This window comes from Rhinolophus ferrumequinum, chromosome 2, assembly GCF_004115265.2.
Source record: "Rhinolophus ferrumequinum isolate MPI-CBG mRhiFer1 chromosome 2, mRhiFer1_v1.p, whole genome shotgun sequence".
Lineage (NCBI taxonomy): Eukaryota > Metazoa > Chordata > Mammalia > Chiroptera > Rhinolophidae > Rhinolophus > Rhinolophus ferrumequinum.
This window is the reverse complement of record NC_046285.1, coordinates 2,146,240-2,172,101: the sequence shown is the minus strand read 5'-3', so window position 1 is coordinate 2,172,101 and position 25,862 is coordinate 2,146,240. Positions and strand designations below refer to the sequence as shown.

Below are 25,862 nucleotides of genomic sequence, written 5' to 3'. Positions count from 1 at the left end.
TATCTTAGAAAAACAAATTCTCTGAGTATCTTAACTCATCAATACCACAGAAAGAAATTGTTGGAAAAGATCTTTTAAGAACACAGAGATGCCAACACAGAAATACTGTTTTCAGAACGTAACATGAGATGTGATGATTCTGGTTCTGCCTTCATTATTTGACATAGTTAATGACAATTCATTCACAATTCGCATTGCTAAATCCCTGCACAGAAACCGTCTCGGTTTTCTCACACACCAGAAAAGAATCTCCAGATAGATAGACAGATAGATGATTGATAGATGATAGATAGATAGATAGATAGATAGATAGATAGATAGATAAATGATAGATATTAAAGTAAGAGAATAAGAGCAGGAATTAAAGTATAATAGAATCTCTCTTCTATTTTCCCTTTTCTTGCCTTAGATGTGGGTGTTTTAAGGAAAAAGAAATAAAGAAGAAACCCTACGTTTTCCGGCAACCAGCGAGCCTAACACTTTTTGTTTAAAAGCAACTAGGGACAAACACTCCCCAAAGCAAACCATGACCCCACCCTCACCCCGCAAATCGTCTGTTCACGGAGCCATGTCCTCTTGGGTACCACTTGACAGGGGGTTCCCCTTTCATCCTTCTCCCCACAGGCCCTGCAGGAGGGACGTGACCGGGCTGCAGTTCCCGGGGTGCCGGGGAGGAGACGCCCGCCCTCCCCAGGAAAGGAGGCGGCTCTGGCCCCGGAGCCAACCCCTCCCGCCACTGGAGAACAAACGGGATATTCAGCAGTGGCCTGTGGCTGCCAGGGCAACTCCTCAGGGGAAATTAAGCGTCGAGTCAGGCTGCACCGTAATCGCCTTTAAAAGCGCCCCCACCCTGCCTGCCGTGCACACCCAGATACCTGGGCTGCCCCTCACCCCGCGGTTGAGTGTGAATGTGAGTGTGTGTGTGTGTGTGTGTGAGAGAGAGAGAGAGAGAGAGAGAGAGAGAGAGAGAGAGAGAGAGAGAGAGAGAGAGAGAGAGAGAACCGGGGCGTGCGGGTGCGAGCCGCGTGTGCCGGGTAAGAGCCCAGCGAGTGCGAACCCGCGAGAGTCCGGGCGTGCGCGCCGGGCTGGGGGGCGCCCCCAGCGACCACACCGGCCATGAGGGGCGCAGGCACCTGGGCTGCGCTCTGCCTGCTGCTGGCCACCGCCGCCCAGCTCTCGCGGCAGCAGTCCCCGGAGAGGAGGTAACGCGACCCCCGCGCGGGCTCCCTCCCTCCTCCCTCCTTCTCTCCCTCGATCCCTGCAGCCTCGCCCGCTGCTTTACCCGATCCGCTTCCGGGCGCGGGGGGACCCAGCACGCGAGCCTGCGCTCTACGGGGCGCGGGCGCGGGCCGTTCCCTGCCCCCAGCAACGCGTCTGTCCTCGGACTCCCTGTGACGCCCCAATCCCGCCTGCGGGCTGGCCCCGCAACTGGCCGGGCTACCACGTGGCGGGGACATAATCTGGCCTGCGTCTTCCCTCCTGCAAGTTTATACAGGCGGAGGGAAGCGTCGGGCCCAGATATGTGGACTTTGGTTTACTTCTGTTTTCTTAACCTTGAGTGAGACGTCAGCCTAGGGAAAAACTCGAGTCGCGAAGCCATCAGCGAGCGGCTCCGGGAAAGTTAACTCTTCGCCAACCTCGGGGCTGCCTCACGACCTCAGCACCTGGGCTGCGGGACCGGCCCACGGCCAGTTTAGGCATCTCCTCTTCCACCTCTATCACTGTCAGCCTCCCTTTTCCGCGGGAGGCTCTGCCAATGGCCAACGATTTTCAGAAAAGGGGAGGAGAACTAGGCATCTCAGCAAATCTGGGAAATTAAAATTAGTTTATGTTAACCAATTGCTTGTCTATCTTTTAAACCATGCACTTCACACAGCCTAGTTCTCATCTCTCTCACTCCTGCCCGTTAAATTTTCCATTTACCATTTTTCTCCAAGATTTTACCAACCACGTGGAGCACTTGGTTGTATATGGATTGGATGGATGGATGGATGGATGGATGGATGGATGGATGGATGGATGACACACCAGTCTATGTTGTGTTATGATGGAGACAGATGGCAGCTGGACTGAACTTTGAATTAGTCTACAACTGAAATAATTCTAAGAGCTAGCAAACTTTCAAATCCCTTATGTGGTGCAGGCATTTATTAATCAACATTAACTTCACCCGTATTAATAGAACCTTTCTGAAACTGACATGTTTCAAATTCAATTTCCCCTTTTATTTCCCAGACCTGTTTTCACATGTGGCGGCGTTCTAACTGGAGAGTCTGGATTTATTGGCAGCGAAGGTTTTCCTGGAGTGTACCCTCCAAATAGCAAATGCACTTGGAAAATCACAGTAAGCATTTTTTAAAGGGGTATTCTCATCGAAGTGGGAATGGGAAACAGCGGAAGGCTGCTGCTTTTTCCCTCTGGTGTCAGGATTCGGGTTGGGGCAAATGCCTGAAATAGTGAAATGTTGGGTTTACCTCAACTATTTTGGAGATTTTTCTTAATAGAACCAGTGGTGTCCTGCGTTAGCGATTGGAAAGAGCACACGATAGTGCTTAAAGGAATAAATTCTTAAAGCAGGTGTGTTTCTGAAAACCCAGCCTGACTCAGTTGAGTTTCGTAGATTAAAAATTGAGGCCATTTTCTGTCAAAGGCCCGTTGTAATGATTTTTAAAAGCTATCTGTTGCCTGCTTCTTGCATAAATGATTCCCAGTGGGGAATAGAAGATCACTTACCCCTGACTTTACACCAATTACAAAAAAAGGGCGGGAGGGGTGTGGAAATCTCACTTAATGTTCTGACTTGAAAGCACAGCTCAAGACAATTTAAGAATAAGAATAAGAATAACTGGAGGAGGGGGACTAAATATCACACAAGGGCTAATATGGCATAGATTATGCGGAGTCAAGATAAGAGGTCAGATTTAGAGACAGCCAGCTTAAAAAAGGTCTGGATTTAGAGTCAGCTAGATCAAGTCATCTTTCCAGTCAGTGTAGCAGTGACTGTTTTCTTCTTCAGCCTTTGATTTTTGGGAAGTTGTTTGGTAATTGAAAATGCTGGTTCACTGAGAGCTTCATTCAGTCGGATTGTGCCACCTACACATTATGATTTTTAAAAATAGCTACCTCTTATTGAGTACTTACTGTATGCCAGGCACTGTGCCAAGGAATTAACAAGCGTAATCTCACTGAATCCTCAAAATCACCAAGAAAGTAACTATTATTATACCCATTTTATAGATAGGGAAGCTGAGGCCCAGAACAATTATATAACATGATATGATCAAACATTCGGTGAGTCCAACTTCATGTAAAGTGAAACCTGTTTTGCCGTGAAGCATTCCCACCAAGAAGGTCATTTGACAGGCAGATATGAGGGGTCTCCTCCATAACGTAAACCTTGGCCCTTATATGCACAAATGCCTTACCATAAAATATCAACTATTTGATAAACTGGTATAGATTTCATTATGTTATTGCAGCACATGGGGCCAGGAAAGAATGAGCCATAGAAAATAGCTTTGAAATATTGATATTAGCATAAATGTGAAATAAGGCTTTGAAACAAACATAAAAGTAACCTGGTTTTCATGTTATAGTTGTGTTCCAATTATAATTAAATATCTGTAAGGTAAAAATGATCCAAGAAAATTAACAACTGGAGGCACCATGTGCCTAACAAGGAGAAATTCATAGCTGGCCACTTGTTCTGGGTGTTCTGGGGAATTGTTGGTGTGACATCAAACTTTGATTGGGGACGGGGTGTCCAGGGAAGGTTTTCCTTGGTAAAGAAGTGGTGTGCCCCTGGAGAGGCCTGGATGCCTCATTCTTAAGTGTGGGGGCAAGGGAAGTGTAATGGATGCTCCATCTGGAAGCAATGTAAAGGTAAGTCACGTGGGCTCAGCAGTCACACGTCCCTAGATTCAAATTCTCATTCTGTCACTCAGGATTTATTTTCTTTAAACCTCAGGACTGTTGTGAAGATAAAACGAGACAATACGTGTGAAGCCCTTGGGCTCAGCGCCTGCTATATATAATAAGGGCTCAGTAAATGGTAGCCATCGCTGTTTGACTTTTCATTATCCTCATTATTGCTGGAATTGTGTTGCCCTTCTTTCTGCCCCACAGACAGTATGGCAGATCACTGCTACGCCCTCACCACAATGGCCAAGCTCAGCTTGGCATCAGCTCAAAACAACTCAGACTTTTACGGAACAATCTATATTGTCACGAATATCTAGGAAGACCTTATTTCTGTGCTTGGGTTCTCCTGTAATCTTACTGGAGCGATTCTGTGTGAGTTAGGGCAAAGTCAGCTCCCAGTAACAGAGACCCAAAATAACAATGGCTCAGATAGAAGTTTGGTTCTCTCATATAAAGGAATCTGGAAGCAGGCAATCCAGGCGTGGTGTGGCAGCCTCAAAGTCCTTAGGCACCCAGTATCTTTCTCTCTTCTTGCTCTGCCACCCTTAGCATGCCAGCTCATTGTCCAGAATTACTGATCAAATTCCAGCCATCATGTTCATGTTCCAGCCAACTGAAAGGAAGAGAAGAAGGGCATATGTCCGCCCTTTACATCCATTGTGCAGAATTACATGCAACTTGCTCCTTACATTTCATTGACTGGTTCTTAGTTACATGGCTGTTTCTAGCAGCAAGCAGGCTGAGAAATTCAGGTCTTCTATCACTGTGGATAGAAGGGAAAACAAGCAGACAACAAGCAGTCTCTGTAACATATTTATGTGTGGTTCAGGCTTCCTGAAATAATGTTTGTGAAATTGAGAAACAAATGCCAGGCTTTTTGAACAACAAGTTTTTAGAAATCATTAATGCAGAAGAAAGGACTGCACAATTTGCTTTTCTAGTTAAAAGCTTTATAGTTTTAACTCTTAGCCAATTGAGTTTATTCTGTTTCAAGGGGCTGCCTCTTTTATGTTTGCATATAAGTAGCTCCTGAGAACTTCCAGAGGAGCCCAGCACTTTCTCTTGGTTTTAATTACAGCCACAGCAGAAAGTTCACAAAGGGCCTGGTGCTCTCAAGGTCTCAGTGTGACAACATCTTTATTTCTTTGTATTTCACACGGAATAGCACTAATTCGCTTGTAAAAAAAAAAAAAAAAAAGTATTCATGGTCCTGTGGCTTTTCAGAGTAGCAGAGGGAGCTCCTGAGTTCCTGTAGACCCTGCGGGAGCTAAAAAGGAGAAGAACTGGTAGAGCTGAAGCTGGTAGCCCTGAGATCTTTCATTCATTCAACAAATGTGTGTTGAGTGCTGGATATTGTTGGGGTTAATGCAACACACAGTGCAGCCAAGCTCCTGACCTCATGCAGCTAGTTGGGGGAGACAGGCAAGTGCTGATAAATGCATCATAAGATAGAATAGCTATTACTTCATAGACATTAGGATGGCTATTATAAATAATAATGGTAATAATAAGTGTTGACCAAGATGTGGAGAAATTGGAACCCTTGTACATTGCTTGTGGGAATGTAAAATGGTACAACTCAAACACAGGATGGCAATGTCTTAAGAAATTAAACATAGAATTGCCATATTATATAGCAATTCCATTTCTGGGTATGTTGGGTATGTACCCACAAGAAGGGAAAGTGGTGACTTGAATATTATATATATATATCTCCATGCTCATAGCAACATTATTCACAACAGGTAAAAGGTGGAAGTAACCAAGTGTCTGTCCACAGATGAATGGATAAACAAAATGTAGGATAGACATACAAAGAACATTATTCAGCCTTAAAAAATAAGGAAATTCTAACACATGCTACAACATGAATGAAAACACTCTGCTCAATGAAAAAAGTCAGTCACAAAACAACAAATGTAGGATTCCACTTATATGAAGTCCCTAGAGTAGTCAAATCATAGAGACAGAAAGTAGAATGGTGGGTGCCAGGGGCTGGAAGGGGGACAAAGGGAGTGGTTGTTTAATGGGGACAGAGTTTCAGTTGGGAAGATGATAAAGTTCTAGAGATGGATGGTGGTGTACGACAGTAAGAGTGAACTTAATGCCCCTGAACTGTGCGCTTAAAAATGGTTACAATGATAAGCGTTATGTTGTGTATATTTTACCACAATAAAAATATATTAAAAATACAATAAAACAAAGTGGTGGAATATTGTATAATTCCATTTACATGGGATGTTCAGAAAAGGAAAATCTGTAGAGATGGGAAGTAGATTAGTGGTTGCCTAGGGCAGGGGATACACAGGTATGGGGATTAACAGTAAATGGTCATGAGGAGTTTATTTGAGAGGATGGAAATGTTTTCAAACTGACTTATAGTGATGGTTGTACAACGTGGCATACTTACTAAAAATCATTAAATTGTGCACTTGAAATGGGTGAGTTTTATAATATGTGAAATATGCCTCAAGGAAGTTGTCACACACACACACACACACACACACACACACACACACACACACACACCCCCCATAGTGGTGGGATAGAGAGTGGTTGTGGTGCTGGTTTAGATGTGATCATCAGGGAAGGCCATTCTGAGGAGGTGACATTTAAGCTAGGGCCGGAATGATGAGTCACTCACCATGTGAAAGTCTGGGGAGGAGCATTTTGGGTAGAGAGACTGGCAACTGCAATAGTCCTGAGGTGCACAGAAGCTTCATTTGTCTGAAGAACAGCTAGGAGGTCAGTGTGTCTGGCACAGAAGGAGCAAGGGGGACAGTGGGAGAAGGTAAAGAGGTGAGCAGAGCCCCACAGGCCGTAGTGAGGAGTTTGAATGTTGCTCTGACCAGGCATCCACTGGAGAATCTTAAGCAGAAGAATGAGTTTACAGCAGCCCCCCCTTATCCGTGAGGGACAGGATCCAAGGCCCCCAGTGGATGCCTAAAACCGCGGATAGTACCGAACCCAACATATGCTATGTTTTCTCCTATACATAGCTATGATAGTTTAATTTATAAGTTAGGCACAATAAGAGATTAACAACAATAGCTAACAACAAAATACAGCAATTATAACAATATACTGCAATAAAAGTTCTGTGAATGTGGTATTTCTCAAAATATCTTACTGTACTGTATGTATAGTGCAGTTAACTGGACAAAGGGATGACTCATATCCTGGGTGGAATGGAGTGAGATTTCATGACACTACTCAGAATGGCATGCAATTTAAAACTTATGAATTGTTCATTTCTGGAATTTTCCATTTAATATTTTCAGACCATGGTTGACTGTGGGTAACATGGACCATGGAAAGCATAACCATGGATAAGCAGGGAACTATTGTATCTGATTTTAAAAGATCTCTCTGGCTGCTGTGTGGAGGATGAATTGTAGGGAGTCCAGAATAGAAGCAGGGAGACCAATTCGGAAGCTACTGTGGTATCGGGAGAGAGAAGATGGTGGAGTGGAGGAAGACGTAACAAAAGAGATGAAAAAACATGGAGTCTTCCACCTACAGCAGTTGTCTCCACAGTCGTGAATGCAGTGAGTGTCACCAGCCAGGAGGCCAATGCACCAGGCTCTAGACCCCTGCTTGGCAGCTTCTCCAGACAGCGCTGGGTTCTGGTGTGGCCTCATTCGGGGCAGTCAGTTAAAAGCTTTCCTAAAGCCAGTGCATCCAGTCTGTTTTCCTGCTGCTGCAGTCAGTAAACCAAGAATAGAGTGCCTACTGGACAGTTCAATACCACTTTTATTAATACATCACAGCGACCCCTCCATTGGGCAGGGTCTCAGCGTAGCCCTCAAAGTCGAGTTCCTGTAGCTAGATAGAAATATCCTGCCGCTCACCACTCACCCGCCTCCCTTTCATTTCTTCCAGAGTGGAGATACGTCCCAGCAAGGTGTCTTTCACCACAGATTCTTTTTATTGACTCTATCTTGTTATTTTATTGACTCTATCTTGTCAGTGGGGGAATGGGAAAATCTGATTTTAGCATCTGTATGCTTTGAGAAAGATGAATGCTACTTATCACAACCAAACTTTCTAGCCAATTGTATTGGACTTTCTGGTGTGGAATTACAGGACGCAGATTGAAAATTTAGATTTGTCTTTAAATTATAGTACTTTAAAATTTTCCTAGTGATTTCTTATGTGCTATATAATACTATGTACAACGGGTATTTAAATGTAGATTAATTAAAGTTAAGTTAAAAATTCAGTTCCTTAGTTACACTAGCTACATTTCAAGTGCTCGGTAGCTACCTGTGGGTAATGGTTACCATACAGGATAGTTTATAATATGAATATTTCCATCATCACAAAAACCTTGCTTTGGACAGTGCTGTTCTAGAGAATTTCTGAGGTTAAGTTTTATTCATGTAAACATGTGTTGAAGACGAAGATGCCCCATGCTGCTTAGTTGTACTTCTGCTTTGCAAATGGGGAAGCTGATACTTCTTCATGGTTATTGGAGCCGTGACTGGAATCAAGCCTTTTGACTCAGCTGTATTTTTCTGGCCGCCAACTCTTGGTGACCTCACGTAGTCTTAGGTTTTACTGATTAATTTTGCTGAGTATGTTCTCAAAAATGTATGGCTAGAGATTAAATCAGAGTTTGAGGGTAAAAAACTGTTAAATATTTTGTAATCCATGATGGTGTTGAGGATTTCTTGGTTTCCTGTGGGTGTTTGGGACTGTAAGCCAAGGGGCATCTGCATAAAACACCTAGTCCATATGTGTGGTGGGCGGGGAGGAGGGAAATATGATTTGACAGCTAAGGTATGTATACTCCTTTGGAAAAGGGAGGCGGGTCTTCTCCTGAGCAGCTTGAAAGGATGATAGGATTGGATTGGGGCAAAAGTCACCCTAACTGATTTAAGGATGAGAACTAATAACTCAAGCAACATACCCAGCCCTGCGATATGAAATGAAATGCCAAGTACTGACACACAAACACCTGGATCCCTCTCTTGCAGTGGTTCTCCTGCTGGGTGCACATGCCCAGAGGGGCAAAGCTTTGTGCACTGTGTGCAGGAGACAGTGAGAGATCTCTGAGATCCCTGAAGGAGGCTGGGGAGAGTGGATCACTGTCAGCAGGAACACAGCCAGTGTGAGGTTGTTCACTGCTACACAGGCAAGACACCTTTAGGAAGAGCCCACCAGGCACTGTGCTGGGTGCTGGACACACACAGATGAACACAAAGCCGATGTGAGCTTGGGGGCTGTCCCCAGGGTCTGAGTGGGAAGTGAGATGAAGCCCAGCAGGCTCGCCTTCTGGGCTCCACAGGCGCTCGTGGCACAAAGATTACCATTCCATTAATGGTTTCACTATAAGTTCATGGCAAACTTAGCATATGACCAATATTTCTTCTATTCTTTGGTCTTTTCATCCATAACTTGTTCATTTTATAATCCCACAGTAGAATTAGAGATTCATATTGATAATTTGACAAAATTTTTTTTAAAAAAGGAAAAATAGCCACTAGTAGCAAACAGTAGATTGCAAAAGCAACTCTATTCAGAGTATGACTTGGGCTACAAATGGCGTGGCCCACTGAGGGGGACCAGCGGAACCTTTGTTTATAACAATTATGCAAACTGGAGGAAGCCAGAAGTCTAGAACCTCTGTGAACTCCCCTCCAATAGGTATGTATAAATTGCTGTTTCAAATAGGTCCCCCAAGTTGAAACTAAATATCACTTCTGAATGTGCTATGCACTTGCTGTTATTATCAGACAGAGACAGCAATTGTTACACAGAGATCTATGGAAATGATTTTGTTCTTAGATTTAAAGCTGGGCATAATTTACAAAACAATTTTTAAAATGAGGTAATCTATGTATGGGGTCCTATTGTTACAAATCATTATTGAAATTACAAGGTGTTTATTTATTATTTATATCTCTTTTTTTTCCCAAAAGAAATTTAAGGTACAGAAATTGGAAAGCCAATTATTGAAGGTTTCAGTTATTATTTTCAGCATTAACCGGGCTTGGGAAAAATCAGCAAACATTTGAGCAGTTTAAAATTTGCTATTTATTCAGGTCTTTTAACTCTGAAGTAAATAATGTGGAAGGGTCAGAAAGTCACAGACTTTTGCCAGAAATGGGAGGATAATTATAATAATGAATAGAATCTGCCATTTAAGCTTTTCAGCTTGTGGCAAATTTTTCCTTATTTAGCTAGTTCATGCAGAAGAAAAAAAGCACAAATTATCATATATAGATCTTTGGGTTCCCCAGGTAATGCACGTACTATCATTTTTTTTTTAAATAGATGCTTTTACTTTTTTTTTTTTTTAATATTTTATTGGGGAAGGGGAACAGGACTTTTTATTGGGGAACACTGTGTACTTCCAGAACTTTCTTCCAAGTCAAGTTGTTGTCCTTTCAATCTTAGTTGTTGAGGGTGCCGTTCAGCTTCAAGTTGTTGTCCTTTCAGTCTTAGTTGTGGAGGGTGCAGCTCAGCTCCAGGTCCAGTTGCCATTTTTCTAGTTGCAGCGGGCGGAGCCCACCATCCCTTGCGGGACTCGAGGAATCGAACCAGCAACCTTGTGGTTGAGAGCCCAGTGGCCCATGTGGGAATCGAACCGACAGCCTTCAGAGTTAGGAGCACGGAGCTCCAAACGCTTGAGCCACCAGGCCGGCCCCATGTACTATCATTTTGATGACTACCTATTTTTCCTATTCAGCTGCAATTAAATATACTAGTTAGTCTATAGATCCTGGATCTATATAATAATGTATGGTACCTTCAAATATATTGTATCATTTTATTCATTCACATCCCATTCTGTGAGGTTGGTGGGATACTTATTGCTATGCCTATTTCATAAGTGGGGAAACTGAGGTCTAAAGAACTTGTATTTTGCCAAATATTATCATGCTTGCAAATGGTATGAAAAGACTAGCATAAAATTTCTGAGTAGGTGATACAAATGCACTATTATGCATTTATTTAGCAAATAAATATTCACTCAACACTTATTGAGCACCTACTGTGTACTAAGCGTTATGTTGGGCCCGGGAGGGGGAGGGCAAGGGCAAAAAGACCAGGCATAGTTTCTGTCCTCAGGGAGTTTATAAACTGGTAAGGAGTAGTTAGACAAGCAAATCGGTAGCAGTTATGTGTGTCAATACATAATACACAAAGCTGTACGGAGTTTTAAGTATTGATAATTTGAAATAAAGGCTTATTTACATTTATTTAAATTATTAAAGATCTTAGAGTATTTAAGATGAAAATATTTATTGCCTCATGCAAAGAGTAAATGATGTTATGACCCCCTTTACATCTATGCTACTCTAAAACTTGAGAAATAGTTCCTATGTCCTATGTTTGATTTCACAGAGCTGTTTTACAGCACATACCTTGATATTTCCAAATTTCCCTGGTAAACAATTATGTGACAGCACTCCTGCACCATTCCTTGGGGTAACTTTGTTACTAATGTGTGTTAGAGTCATCATACTGAATCCATGTTCCAGAAGCCTGATGAAATTTAGAATACATGCTGCCAAAGCCAGCACAAGCATGATTAAATATAAATCACATTCACAATTAGTTTAAAGAAATACATTTAAAATATGATTGGGATTTATATTTTCACAATAACCTTCCTATGGCTTCATGAAAAGGAATTCATCAGTGATGTGGCATAGGTTTGTGTGAAAACTGAAACATATAGTGATGTTCTAGTAAGACAGTGCTAGGTATATAATTTGAGAAAATAGTGAATTTAGACAGGAGCTCAATATTTCAGTCACTTAATTATACCTAAGGGTATAGCAAGGGATTCTAAAATCACTGTAACTATTATTTGCTTGGCATAACCACAGCAGGAGAGATAGGGGAATGGAATTTTGGCATTAAATACATATTTCCTGGCTTTAAACTACATGTAGGATTTAGAATTATATAGAGATTTAAATCCCATCTTAACTATGGGTTTTTTTTTGTTAATGTACCTATGCATTGTGGTACGAAGCTGCATTATTTCAGCTGCCAGAATAGTAATTTAACTCAATGCTTGCGTTAATATTATTTACATCTGTTTCCTTAGGAAAGAGGAATATAATTAACAGAGAATGTCTGCATACCCAGGCTTGATGTCAGTAGAATAGGATAGGAGCAATAGAGCTGTTTTTTGTTTGTTTTGTTAATAGAGTATAATTAATAGTATAATTCAGAGACTTTGTGATTCTTATGACACTTAAGCTGTTCCCATTAAGTTTTGGTTAATAAGATACTGGAAGAATGAAACATTTTCCTTGCTGCCTTAAATCTTTCTGAGAATCAGGGATAATATAAATCCTAAATAAATAAACAAGTAGGTGACATTTTCCCACTGGGGCCTCTGTTGCTTGTTTTGTTCTGTTTTTCTTTGCTCTTTCACATGGAACTCAAATATGTTTTTATTGATTAAAAACACGATGTTTTATAAATGTGCTTATTTATACTGCATGTATTTTTAGGGTGATGCCTAAGAAATGGCTTAATGAGTAGAAAAGAAAATGAGAAAACATGAAAATGAAATCTTTATTGGGTATTTCTCTTTTCTGAAAGTCTCTTTAATAATATATTAATGACCAAAAAAGTTATTCTTTCTTGAAACATCACTATAATAATAGAACACAAAGATAACACATCTAAAATCTCTCTATTACTAAGCAACATAAATTAAGAAGGCATTTAACAGAAGTAAAACACCCAGAGATGATTTTTTAAGAATGCATTATTAAAAAGACTGATTTTTACCTTCACATCTCTTGCCCACATAAAGAGTGCAATTTATGATGTGAAATTATGGGCAGAGTTGAATTGTTCCATAAATTTGCAGCTTCCTTAAAATCTATCAGGTATTAACAGTGAGAGAGAGAGAGAGAGAGAGAGAGAGAGAGAGAGAGAGAGAGAGAGAGAGAGAGAGAGAGAAGAGGGGGAGATAGATATCTCATTTGTTGGTCGCTTTAAGCTGGAGGACAGAGAAGCATTTAGGGGATCCCTAATTCTAAGATTTCTCCTTTTTTTCACATTGTTCTGCTTAGAATAAGGAGAGTTTTCCTGTGGGTAGTCGCTGTCCCATATTCCTTGCACTTGGAAGTTTTATAAGTCTGGATTACTGTTCCTTGATCCTATGAAAAATGTAATCACTACTTTCAGCATACAGAGTTGCACCTAATAATTTAGCAGCTTTGTCAACAGTGGCAATAACGCTTTTAGATGCTCTTGAATTTCTTAGGCTAGGAACTTGGGAGAATAGAAGTGCTTTCTTCAGCTATATTATGTGTTAGATAATGAGAGTCAATATGGCAAATTTCTGGAAAATCAATATAAACATCCAAAAATAAATGGAACATACACAGAGAAGTGGGGAGTTGGAATGAAAGCTGTACAAGCGCTACCACTAAATAGCGCCTCTCTTTCACCACCTCACCCCTAGGACACCCCTGAGCACTGCATATAGTAAAATAGTGGTTCCCAAAATGTAGGAGGAGGGAGAAACCAGTCAGTCAAAGATGGGCTGTTCCATAGCCCAGGTGACAAGAAGGGCACAGGGAATCCACTGGTGATTCTGTTGCTACTTAATGCTCCCAGAAATGAATTGATAGGGATCTGACTGCTAGACACAGACTTTCTAAGAGACCTGGGCTACACCTGACCTTCTTTGAAGAAATGATAACTTATTAATTCATTAAAACTATGTTTAAAGTACCTACAAGAGATCAGGTGCTGGTTTGGGCACAGAGACTGCGATGACTGGCAGACCACATCCCTGGGCGGGTGGAGGAGGGCCGGAGGCTCGCAGCAGGCAGGGCGATGTCCCGGAAATGAATACCAATGGTCCAGGTGACAGGTGCATGGTGCAGGACTGTGCACGCGGCATGACTCAGCGACTAGAAGAACCGGCCTTGGAGAGTCATACTGCCATACTGCTCAGCCATGTACTAGTAAAGTGATGCCGTTTCCAAAACGTTCCGTAGTTGGCGTCATGGTCAGATCTGCCTTGTAAGGGTGAGGTGAGGCTTGCAGGAGGTGGTAGATGAAAGGCCCTTTAAGCAAGCACTCGGTAAGTGGTGATGACTTTTCACTTCTCTTCCAGGGCTGTAATAAGGCATAAAAGCATGGTGTTTGTGTACAACTTGTCTACAAGCCGACACATTTCAAGCTGGATGGTAATCCCTTTGGGGTACAGCTAGTTCCCATTGGAAACACCCATTCCTACTTAACAGGTCCTTTTTCATTTACAATATGATTTCATAAGACTTTGTCCACAGAAGTGCTTCAACACCTTCCCTGCTTCTCCTTGAGCCTTGTCCCCTGAACCAGCCACCTCCTACCCTCACACACACCCAATGGTGCCCCTTAACTTTTGAAGCTAAGGTGTTTAGAAGGACAGAAATGATTGCCAGGTAAACTGCAAATAATTTTCTGTCCTTAGAGATGGAATTTAATTCCTCTTTGTCTTTAATTCATTTTTGGAACCCCAAATCACCAGAATAGTCCCCTATAGTTACACAAATTACTGTATTTTACTGTGTATCACGTGCACTTTTTTTGCCCAAATTTGTGAGGGAAAAATAGGGATTCACGTTATACATGGGTAATACTAATTCTGTGTCTACATAAATGTTTTTAATTCTTTTACCTATGCTTATGAATTAAAAGTGTAACTGTAGAAAATCAATAACGATATCTGTACATAAAATAATACTCTGGAATACGATAATCAGTTTTGTTGAACTTGGAAAGAACTTGTAACGACGAAGAGTTCTTGGCCTTCCATGATGTGTAAATATTGTAAATTTGTTACCGGTACATAAAATTTCTTGTACCTTGTGTCTGTTCTTGTGTTTTGTAATTATTTGTTACATAAAATTTCTTGTACCATAATATGTTTAAAAGAATAAATGCTAAAATTCCTTTATAATACAAAAAACAAGTACCTAAATATAAACAAATACAAATTTGAATTAAAAAATTTAAATGAAAGATTTTTTTCCTCCTGAAATTTGGTCCAAAAATGTGGGTGTGCACATTATACATGGCAAAATATAAGTAGTGAATTGATTCATTTATTCCCAATACAGACACGCCCATGGTATAGTGGCTAAGAGTGTAGTTTCAGGAGCCAGGCTGCCTGGGTTCAAATACTAGCTCCACTCCTGTGGTGGTGAGTCTTCAAAAACGACCCTCCAGTAACCATATCGCCTGGTATTCACACCATTTTCTACTACCAAACACTGAATCTGGGCTGGCCCTGTGAAACAAACAGAATGGACACAAGTGACACTATATGATTTCTGGGGCTAGGGCATAAGACATTTTAATGTTTTTGCCTTAGTCTCTTAAAACGTGCACTCTGGGGGAAGCTAGCCCTGATATAAGGACCACTGTGCTGTGAGGAAGCCCGAGCTGCCTGCATAGAAAGGCTTTGTGGAGAGAGACAGAGATGCTCAGGCAGGCTCTAGCTCCCAACTGTTCCATGTTCGTCTTCCCAGATGTGGTATCAGACACGTGAGGGAAGAAGTCACCCTGGAGGACCAGCCCAGTTAAGCCTTCAGACTGGAACTCATAGTAACTGCATGAGAGAATTTAAGCTAGAACCACTCAGCTGAGACCCATGAACCCACAGAACCATAAGAAATAAGAGTACAGTGTTGTTTAAAGCCACTGCATTTTGGGGTGCTTTGTTATACAGCAATAGATTACTAGAACAATTATTTACTAGCGGCGTGACCTTGAGTTTGCTAGGTAAACTCTCTGTGCCCCAGTTTCCTCAAGTATAAAATGTGAATAATACTCCCTACTTCATGGGATCATTTGGGCATTAAATTAATTATTTCATGTGCGGTATTAAGAACAGTGCCTAGCACATGGCAAATACTCCAAAAAATAGTAAGTTTATTCACTTATTGAATACTGTATATTATGTGTCAGCTCCTGTTTATATTCTAGGAATATGACAGGGAGGGTTCCTGCACCAATGCTGTTTACATTCTCTAGGTGAAGAGAGACAATGCAATAGCTCACAAAGAGGCAGGGTGCGGAAAAGGACCGTGAAGACAATAAAACAAGGGGAGATACTGGAGTGACACTGATGATGTGCCATCTAAGCTTGAACATAGATGATGCAAATATCTCCTCCCTGATGGTTCCTGGAGCGATTGTGAGGTGACCACTGCTGTGCGTGGAGATGACTTAGCATGTGTGTTAAGCGAACTCTTTGAGGTTTCCTGCCCATTATTGGATGTTTATGAACAGAAAGGCCTTTTTCGTGGATTAAGGTTAGTTCCTGGATTTGGTTTGCGTATTTGCATCTTTGCGTATTTGGTTTGCATCTTTGCATATTTCTGTTCGGGTTTGACTTTTGAGAGGTCTTTTGGGGATGCAGAAAGGGGAGGAGCTGAAGAGTCTGTTCTTGTGAGTGGTGTTGCCTTGGGTCCCGCTGACGCAGTGTGATGCAGACTTGGGAGGAAGCTGTTTTCATCGTCCCCGCTCACAACTCTGCAGTCTTGCCAGGGAGCAGGATCTTAGGGGCATCAGGAAACGGCACCCCTGAAATAGTAGACACTTCCTCTTCTTGGGCCCCGTTCAGGGAACTTGGAGGGACATCCATCAGCAGGAACATTTCATCTATCTACTCATCTGATTATGGACACTTGGATGGTGGCTATTTTGAGTAAGGCTGCTGTGTCCATGGGCGTACCAGTGTCTGAGTGTCCGCTTTCAATTCCTCTGCGTATACACCGAGGAGCGAGTGGCTGGGCCACATGGGAATTCTGTGTTTAGCTTTCTGAGGAGCCACAACACTGTTCTCCAGGGGTAAGGGAGGAAAGACATGGTGGGGGATTCTGACACAGTCATCAAGCTGATAGGAACTTGAGTCATTGTTCTTTAGTGATTACAATTAAGCATGCATTGTTTGGGGTTACATAAAGCCAGGCAGTAACTCCAAGAGATGCACAAGGTACTTTTTTCAATTATTAGAGTTGTGAGTTATAATTTTCATGAACTTGTTTTATTATTCCTCATATATCTTATACATGCATATATATAATTTATCTCTATAAATCTTAACTATGCGTATATTGTTTCATTACTCTTTATAAGTTTCAGCTATATACATCTGAAAATAATGAAACTACATTTCTTAGAATAGAAATAAATCGTAGATTATTAAGTCAGAAAAGAATGACCACACAGCCTTCCCGTCTGCCTGTCTACCGTCCCATGCAGAATGGGTGTCCGCTTTCTCTGTGTCCCCATACCATCTGGGGAGTATCTGTATTGCAGCAAGCACTGATCACTGATTGTCTATTCACCAATGTCTCCTCTACCAAACTGTATAGCTCTGAGAACAAGGACCTTGTTATAATTGTCTATTCTCCAAGGAGCAAACATAGTGTTTGACACATGCAATAGTATTAATAGTTGAGTGAAGGAAAGAATATATGAATAAATGAATGAATAAACGAAAGAACAAATGAACGAACGAATGGGTCAATTACTCCATCCACCTGCCTTTGGGCAGAACAGCCCAGAAGCTATAGATCACTGCAGAAAAGTATCCATTTACTGCCAATGAGTTCTGGAGAAGGACTTATTCTGCACATTTCTGTGGTCTGTAGAACGCCACAGTTGAAACAGATGTTCTCTTCTGTGTCCTCTCCTTCTGTCTAGTTGTGTTCTGTGTGTGCTGTTTGCCCCATCCCCAGGTTTGTGCATTACCAGCCACCATGTGGTGACCACCAATCAGTCAGCATAACAACGTCAGTGACATAAACAAAGCAACTCACCATTTGGATGTAATGTCAATTTCTGCACATTTACTTTGCAGCGCAGGTGAACCTGCCATATGCTTCATGGAGTGAAGCTCTTCTTATGTGCTTTCTACCTTGACATTCCACTACTTCGTTGAAGTATAAATTATATTTCTTGTATATGCAAGAGTACAAAGCTGCAATATTAATGTTGGCTTGGGAAGCTATTAATTTTATGTATAACACTGCTTTGGATGGGAAATAGATAAACCAGATGAACTAAGAAAGTATATTATAGTAGCTAATTAACTTTAGGAAAAACATTAAATTTTATAGAACCAACAAATACATATAAAAATGTAAGTAATATAAGGCTGAATGATATAGATTAGATTATAATTATAACATTTGCAGAATTGTTTGGTGAACTAGCATTTATAATATAACATCACATTAAATATTATACTTTAGTTTTAGGTATTTCATTCCAGTTAGGCCATAAATCTTTTGAAGAAAAAAAACAGTCATTTTGAGAGGAGTTATTTACGTCTTGTGAGGATGAATTAATAATAAATTGTTATCCTGTTTATGATGACACTTGGCTCTGGCTGAGCAGTGGTTGTCACGCTTACCCAAGGTATGTATGCAGTGACTATGGAGTACATCGATGGGTGAAGCAGATGTGGGGAGAAGCTTGTGTTTTCCTTCCACTCAGTGTAATTTTGTGAGCTGTGATGAAGACAGAAGATGGATGCAACAGGGAAGGGTGCTGGTATGGGAAGTCATGAAATTAATAAGTTGAATTAATTTTATTTGACTTACGCAACAAGCAATACTGAGCACCTACCAGGTACCAGGCACCATTTAGGCACTTGGGGTACATCGGTGAACCAAGCAGACAGAGGCTCTTGCCCTCAAGGAGCTTTACATCCGCCTGTCCTGGGAACAGTGAAGACGTCTCTGGAGTGAGCAGGGGGAAGGCAGTAGAAGCTGAGGTCAGGCAGGGAAGAGGGAGCAGATACATATATACACACGTATACACATAAGTGCATACACACACACACACAAATACACACACACACATACACATATAAAGAGATTTATATATTGGCTTATGTGACCGTGGAGGCTGGCCAGTCCAGAATCTGCAGGGCAGGTCAGCAGGCTGGAATCTGTCCGTCAGGAACCAATGCTGACGTCTTGAGGCAGAACTCCTTCCTCAGGGAGAGCTCAGTTTTGCTCCTAAGACGTTCCGACTGATTGGGGGAGCTTCCCTCCCCCATTCTGGAGGATCATCCCTTTACTCAAGGTCAACGGGTGGGGATGTTAACTCTCCTACAAAATACCTTCCCAGCTGCACCTCGATTAGGGTGCTACAGCCCAGCCAAGGCGACACGTAAAACTCACCATCACAGAGCCACTGTAGGGTTTTGGGCAGAGGAGTGACATAATGTGACTTGTGTTTTTAATGGATCCCCTGCATATTGTGTGAGAATCCAATATGGGGTGCAGAGGAGGAAGCAGGGCGATCAGTAAGGAGGCTGTGACTTAGGTGAGAGGTGAAGATGGCATGGGCACCATGCAGGTGCTGAGGGATGGTCAGTTTCCAGATATTCTGTCAAATAGAGCTAATAAGAGTTATTGGTGGACAAAAATATAGGGTGGAAGAAAAAGAGAGGAGCCAAGGATGACTTCAAAGTGAATGGTCCTAACAAAATGGAAGGAGGATAGAGGTGCAACCGAGTATGACAGGAGAGACAAGAGGAGAAGATTTGGCCAGCAGGGCGTGAGGAGTGGGTGGGAGGGCCAGGGCCAGGGCGGGGTAGTGAGGGGGGCAGGGGTGGGGGGTGAGGTGGGGTGGGGGGCGGAGATCTGGGCTTCCGTTTGGACAGGTAAAGCTGAGGTGCACATCACACCCCACAGCCCAATGCCATTCCAAATACTAATTATCCATCAGAGAGAACAGGCAGCAGCTAACAGTTTGCTTCCTACACATATTTTTAAGTCAGTGTTGCAGAAAGTAACAAAAATTAGAGACGTGATCAAATGGCAGCCTGCGAGCCCATGTCTGTACAGCATGTAATTCAGGGGCCTGGGTGGTGCCCGCTACCGCTTCAGTGTACTGAGTCTTGAAGACAAAAGTGCTCATGCAAGATTTTGAAATGAAGAACGGAATATAGTGAAGACAAACAAAAACATCACCTCCCTTCACTGACAATGTCAATAAAGACATTTCTTCTATTCCAAATGAACTGCTCTGTGTATTACAGTAATAAATTCTAGTTGCTGCCTAGCCTGAACCTATTATTTAGAGCCCAAATGTCATGAATCTACCTTGAACATAAGGTATTGGAATCTTTTGAGGTTGAACTGTGTTGCTGAGAGTTTGAGATATTCCCAACACTTGATCTTTTTCACTTTTCAGAGAAATAAATCCATAACTTATTATGGGGCATACACAAACGCTACAGCAGTCTATGAACAATACTTTCTAGAGCTAAACGTTACCAAAGCCAGAATCAGGAATCCATTCACTGCTACTGCCCGAAGTAAAACAGTCAGCTTTCTAGGTCTTGAGTGTGATGCGTCTGTCAACCTAACATTTTACAGAGCACTGCAGTTCTCTGAGAAATCACTCCCTTGTTCTGGGTCCCAATTTTATTTGACTCTCCAGAATTATCTGATGAAGCCAGCAAACATTGCTGCCATTCTTGACATCTTATTTTTCTTAGTGAGGGTGTTCTAACTTGTAGGGATAAGACTAAAAAATTAAAATGACTGCCTTTGGGACTATCACCAAATGTGCGAGGACAGACAATTAAGTTCACGAACTTGTTGCAAAGATGTTGCTAACCTTTTTTAATGTAACAGGGATTATTCATTATGAATCTGTACCAACTGGACAAACAGTTAACCAAGTTTACTATTTGGAAGTGCTAAAAAGGCTGCGTGACAAAGTTAAGGTGACCTCAACTTTTCTCCAACAATTCATGGTTCTTGCATCACAACAATGCACCAGCTCACAGGGCACTGTCTGTGAGGGAGTTTTTAGCAAGTAAACAAATAACTGTATTGGAACACCCTCCCTAATCACCTAATCTGGCCCCCAATGATTTCTTTCTTTACCTGAAGATAAAGGAAATATTGAAAGGAAGACATTTTGATGACATTCAGGACATCAAGAGTAATGTGACAACAGCTCTGATGGCCATTCCAGAAAAAGAGTTCCAAAATTGCTTTGCAGGGTGGACTAGGTGCTGTCGTCAGTGCATAGCTTCCCAAGGGGAGTGCTTCACAGGTGACCATAGTGATATTCAGCAATGAGGTATGTGGCACTCGTTCTAGGATGAGTTTGTGAACTTAATTGTCCTACCTCGTATTGGCATACATTAGAATCATCCCTGTTGTTTATGTGAAAACTGTTCATTTTAAGGTAGTGAATTAATTTAATTTTAGCCTTTTAAAAATAGGCCTAAAATTTAAAAAGTGTGTATATTCCCAATATCTGTTAAATGGCCATTGGAGGCCAAAAATTTAAGAAACAGTATCTGAGACAATGTTCTTTTTAAGAGCAAAAGCCATACTTACTCTTGTACTTCCCTTAGTGCCCAGCACGTGACCTGACATATTTCTTGCCCCACCCTCTAGGATCTTATATTCTTTTGGGAAGAGTTTACAACTATTTATTTCATTTCTGAGTTTTACTGACAGGTTTTCCTGAACACATATTCTGCTTCAGTTTTCAGGTCTATATCACGAATCCCGGGTACTTTTCTGAGCAGAGAGGTAGAACCATAGTTCACAACTGCCCACAATTCTGCTTTAGCTTCTTTGGGAAACTAGCAAATTAACCACTGATATTGCTACATTTATTTATATCCAGAGTGACTGTTATTTCAAATTAAGGATATAGTTGTGTTAACAAGACAGGATAAATTGAATGTGGCATGTAATCAATTATGGAGTTTTTAATGATAGATCCCAGGTGACGGAATATGAGTGGATTTTACATTAATTTGTTATGCAGATTATTATCAATTTCAAACTTTTCCTAAATAGCAGGTTTCAAGTTTGCACAATGATGTGGTTGGCATTTAACTAGCGGCTTTGTTTTAGCCAACATTGAGCATTGTTCTACGCTCAGTAGACTGACAGATGTATGTTCCTACCAAGTGCATAGGAGTGTTTGCTCCTGCTTGTTTTGGTTTAGTTATTTGTTTTTAGGTATACATGAAATGCACAGATCTTAGATTTACGTCATTGAATGGGACAAACTGCATACACCTCGGTGACTGACACATTCATCAAGATAAACACTTCCAGCACTCAGAACCTTCCCTCTTGGTCCTTCCCAGCCAATTCCCTGGCCTTCCAAGGAGGAAGCACCATAGATTAGTTTTTCTTGTTCTAGAACTTCATAAAAATGGAACAATAATGGAATGTGCTCCTTTTTCTTCATCATTTACTCTGCATAATATTTTTGGATATATCAATGTTGTTGCATGTGTCAGCAGTTTGTTCCTTTTATTGCTAAGTATTCTACTGTCTGAACACACCACCATTTGTTTATCCATTCTCCTGTTGATAGACAGTAGTGCTTTTTCCAGATTCCAGGTATTATGGATACAGCTGCTATGAGCTTTCTTGTGCAAACCTTTTTATGCATATGTTTTCTTTTCTTTTGGGTAGATACCTAGGAGTGAAACTGCTGAGTCATGAGATAGGAATATATTTGAAACTTTTAAGAAACTGCCAGATCAGTTTCCAGAGTGGTTGACGGTTTTACACTCCCACCAGCAATGGTGGAAACTTCTGTTTGCTTCATGTTCTGGCATTCGGTATCACCAGTCTTTCTAATTTTAGCAGTTCTGGAAGGTGTGTAATAATGTTTCATTGTGATTTTAGTTTGCACTTCTCTCATGACTAATGAGGTTGAACTTTTTTCATGGGCATTTCATTTCTTTGTGAAGTATTTATTCAAGTCTTTTGTCCATGTTTCTCATTGTGTTATTTGTCTTTTGTCATTAAGTTGTAAGGGTTCTTTGTTTATTCTGAATATAAATTATTTGTCAGATATACACATTGTAAATATTTTCTTTCTATCTGTAGTTTATCCACTCATTTTATTAACAGTTTCTTTTGATGAGCAGAAATTTAAAAATTTCTGAAGTCCAATTTATCAGTTTTTACTCTAGCAGTCAGTGCTTTTGTGCTACCCAGGACTGTAAAGATATTCTTCTATGTTTTCTTCTAGAAGCTTTATATGTTTAGCTTTCACATTTGTGTCTATGATCCATCTCAAATTAATTTGTGTATGGTAATAGGTGGGGGTCAGTACTCATATTTTTCTCTGTGGATTTCCAGCTTTCCCAACATATTTTCTTGAAAGACGGTCCTTAACCCATTGAAATGTTTTGGCATCTTTGCCCAAAATCGATAGACCATATGACTGTGGGTCTATTTCTGGACTCTCTGTCTGTTCCACTGATCTATTTGCCTATCCTGACTATTTTTCTCTTGCTCACGGGAGTCTTTTAGACATAACTATTATGGGATGTGATACCAAACAACAAATTAAGCGAACCACATTTTTAGAAAGGGAAAAATAAAGCCTTAGATTAAAAGATCATAACGTATCCATATTTCCTTTCTTCCTTCCCAGTCACACAAATTATTCTAAGCTCGCCATACTTTGTTTGATTTTGTTGATGTACTTATGTCATGAGTGAACATATTAATTACCTAATATTTGTATTGTAGTTATCTCTGAAACATTCTTTCATATTGTCCTTGGAAAAGCAGTGAGAGGCCTTCCATCCTTCACGGGTGATTTTTTTTCTTTTTATACTCTGTAGAAATTGTTGCTGATTGAGAAAGTGAGAAACCACTGTTCCTAGCCAATTCATTCCTTAGGAGGTGCTGTTGTCAGCTTACTGTTATTTTGTGTAGAATGACTTCATCATATGAGCTTGTGAGGGCTGCCTGCCTGTCACTCCTGGCATATCACGGATATATGAAACCAGATTTTGCAGTGTGACTCAGATGACCATCTTTATTTCAAATTAAGTAATTTTTTTTACAAATTAAATTTCGATGCTTTTCTTTCTATTTGTATTTCAAAGTGTTTTAGGGTCAATGGTTAAAAAAACAGGCAAAAGATTTGAATAGATTTTCCCCAGAGAAGATATATGAATGGTCAATAAGCTCATGAAGAGATGGTCAGCATCATTAGTCACTAGGAAAATGAACCCCAAAGAACAGTGAGGTAGCACTTTACATTCACTAGGATGACTTCCACAATATATACAAATATCAAATTAGGTCGTACACTTGAAACTAATATAATATTACATATATTGATTATATCTAAATTTAAAAAAGCATAAGTGTTGAAGTTGTGAAGAACTTGGAACTCTCTTACACTCTTGGTAGCAATGTAAAATAGTGTGGCCACTTCAGAAAACATTCTTTTAAAGTTGAGATGTTGCCAGAGGCTACGGGGATGTCCAAGTGAGGACTCAGCCCAGAGCAGCAGTGACTGGGTTCTTGTCTCCAAGAATTCAAGAGTGAGCCAGATTCAGGAAAGTGAAAGTGATTTGTTGAGAATAAAAGTACACACTTGAGAGGAACATGGGGGCAAACTCAGAGAAGAGTGGAGCCCAGTAAGTTCTCACCAGGGGTGTTTATACCTCCTGGGGGCAGGTTTTGGTAACACACCATTATGTGGGTAACACCCACAATGCAAATGAGATTATAATGACATTATAATTAGCTAAAGATTAGGTCCTGGTCATAGGGCTTAGCCTTGCTGGAAGAGACTGGTTCTTGTTGTTCTCCAGCTGCAGCTGCTGGATACATTCAAGTTGTTACTGGTGTAACCAGTGAGGCACCTCACTCCTGAAGGGGTTGTCAATTTCCTAGGCTACATGTCCTGCCTCAAAACATTTACCATAGGACCCAACAATTGTACTCAGGTGTAGGAAAAATGAAAACAAACATCCAAATGAAGGTGTGCAGAAAGATGTTCATAGAAGCATTATTAATAATAGGCAAAAAGTTCATACATCTCAGATATCCATCAGCTGATGAATGGTAAATAGCATGTGGTGTTGGGTGATGTACTAATTCATGTTGTAACATGGATGAACTTCAAAGACACTGTGCTAAGTGAAAGAGGCCAGATGCAAAGACCACATGTTATTTGACTCCACTTAGAAAAAGCAAATCTGTAGAGACAGGAAGTAGATTAGTGGTTGTCTGAGGCCGGGAGTGGGAATGAAGAGTGACTGCCAGTGGACATGATGGATCTTTTGGGAGTGATGGAAGTGTTCTAAAATTGGATTGTGATGATGGGTAACCAACTCTAAAAAAAAATTACTAAAAATCATTTAAATGCAAAGTTAAAACGAGTGAGTTCTATGGTTTGTAAATTTTACCTCAGTGAAGTTTTGTAAAAGTGTTTTACGATTGACAAATGCTGGCCTGAATGAATAGAGTCTGAGATGTCAAGGAAACACTGTGGCCAAGAGGGGGGATTATAAAAGCAACTCCCCTGCACCTGGAATTATAGGAGTCTCAGTTTTAAGAATCATCTTCTCTTTGAACTGAAAACCCACAAGATAAAACTTCCCCTCAACATTAACCATCCCTTCAGGATGCTGAGAGCTCTGAGGAAAGGTGCTTGGTGAAACTTGGATTTTTTTCATTTTACCAATAATCCAAAGATTTGCATTTGAAGAAACAAGAATAGATGGGACACCATGGATGAAGTTCCTGGCATGTTTGAACCTCTGCCCTGCCATAACTTTCAAGCCGTCCATGCCAGTTACGTGAAAGCTGCACTGGTGACTTCATTCTGAGACTCTGACCACTAGTGTCTTCTTATGATTTTTCCTATATGTGTTGTCATGGAACATTTCATTTAAATGTCACATCATTTGAACAAAATGATTCACTGTCTTTTCTCCTGCTGTCTAAGGTCTCCTCTGGGAATCTGACATTTTTCTTAAATAGCATGTTAGTTTATCCACTTTTGTTTTTAATTCCATTTATACTTTTCAAAAATCATTTTCGGAGGAGCCATCTGAGTGGAAGAGAATTTATAAGCAAAGTTGTCAGTAGGCTTAGGAAGACATTCGTGGAAATAACAAGTTGCCTCCTTTGTCTGCCACCATCCCC

General features: G+C 41.0%; 1 protein-coding gene across 1 annotated transcript in view; it reads left to right on the top strand.

Moving 5' to 3' along the window:
- Positions 1–780: 780 nt before the first annotated feature.
- PCOLCE2 (procollagen C-endopeptidase enhancer 2) overlaps positions 781–25,862 on the top strand; it is a 72,091-nt gene continuing 47,009 nt past the window's right edge. The window contains exons 1-2 of the mRNA XM_033122058.1: positions 781–1,202; positions 2,236–2,344. Coding sequence (XP_032977949.1) covers positions 1,117–1,202; positions 2,236–2,344 — 195 coding nt within the window. The 5' untranslated portion in view covers positions 781–1,116. The remainder of the gene's footprint in view (positions 1,203–2,235; positions 2,345–25,862) is intronic.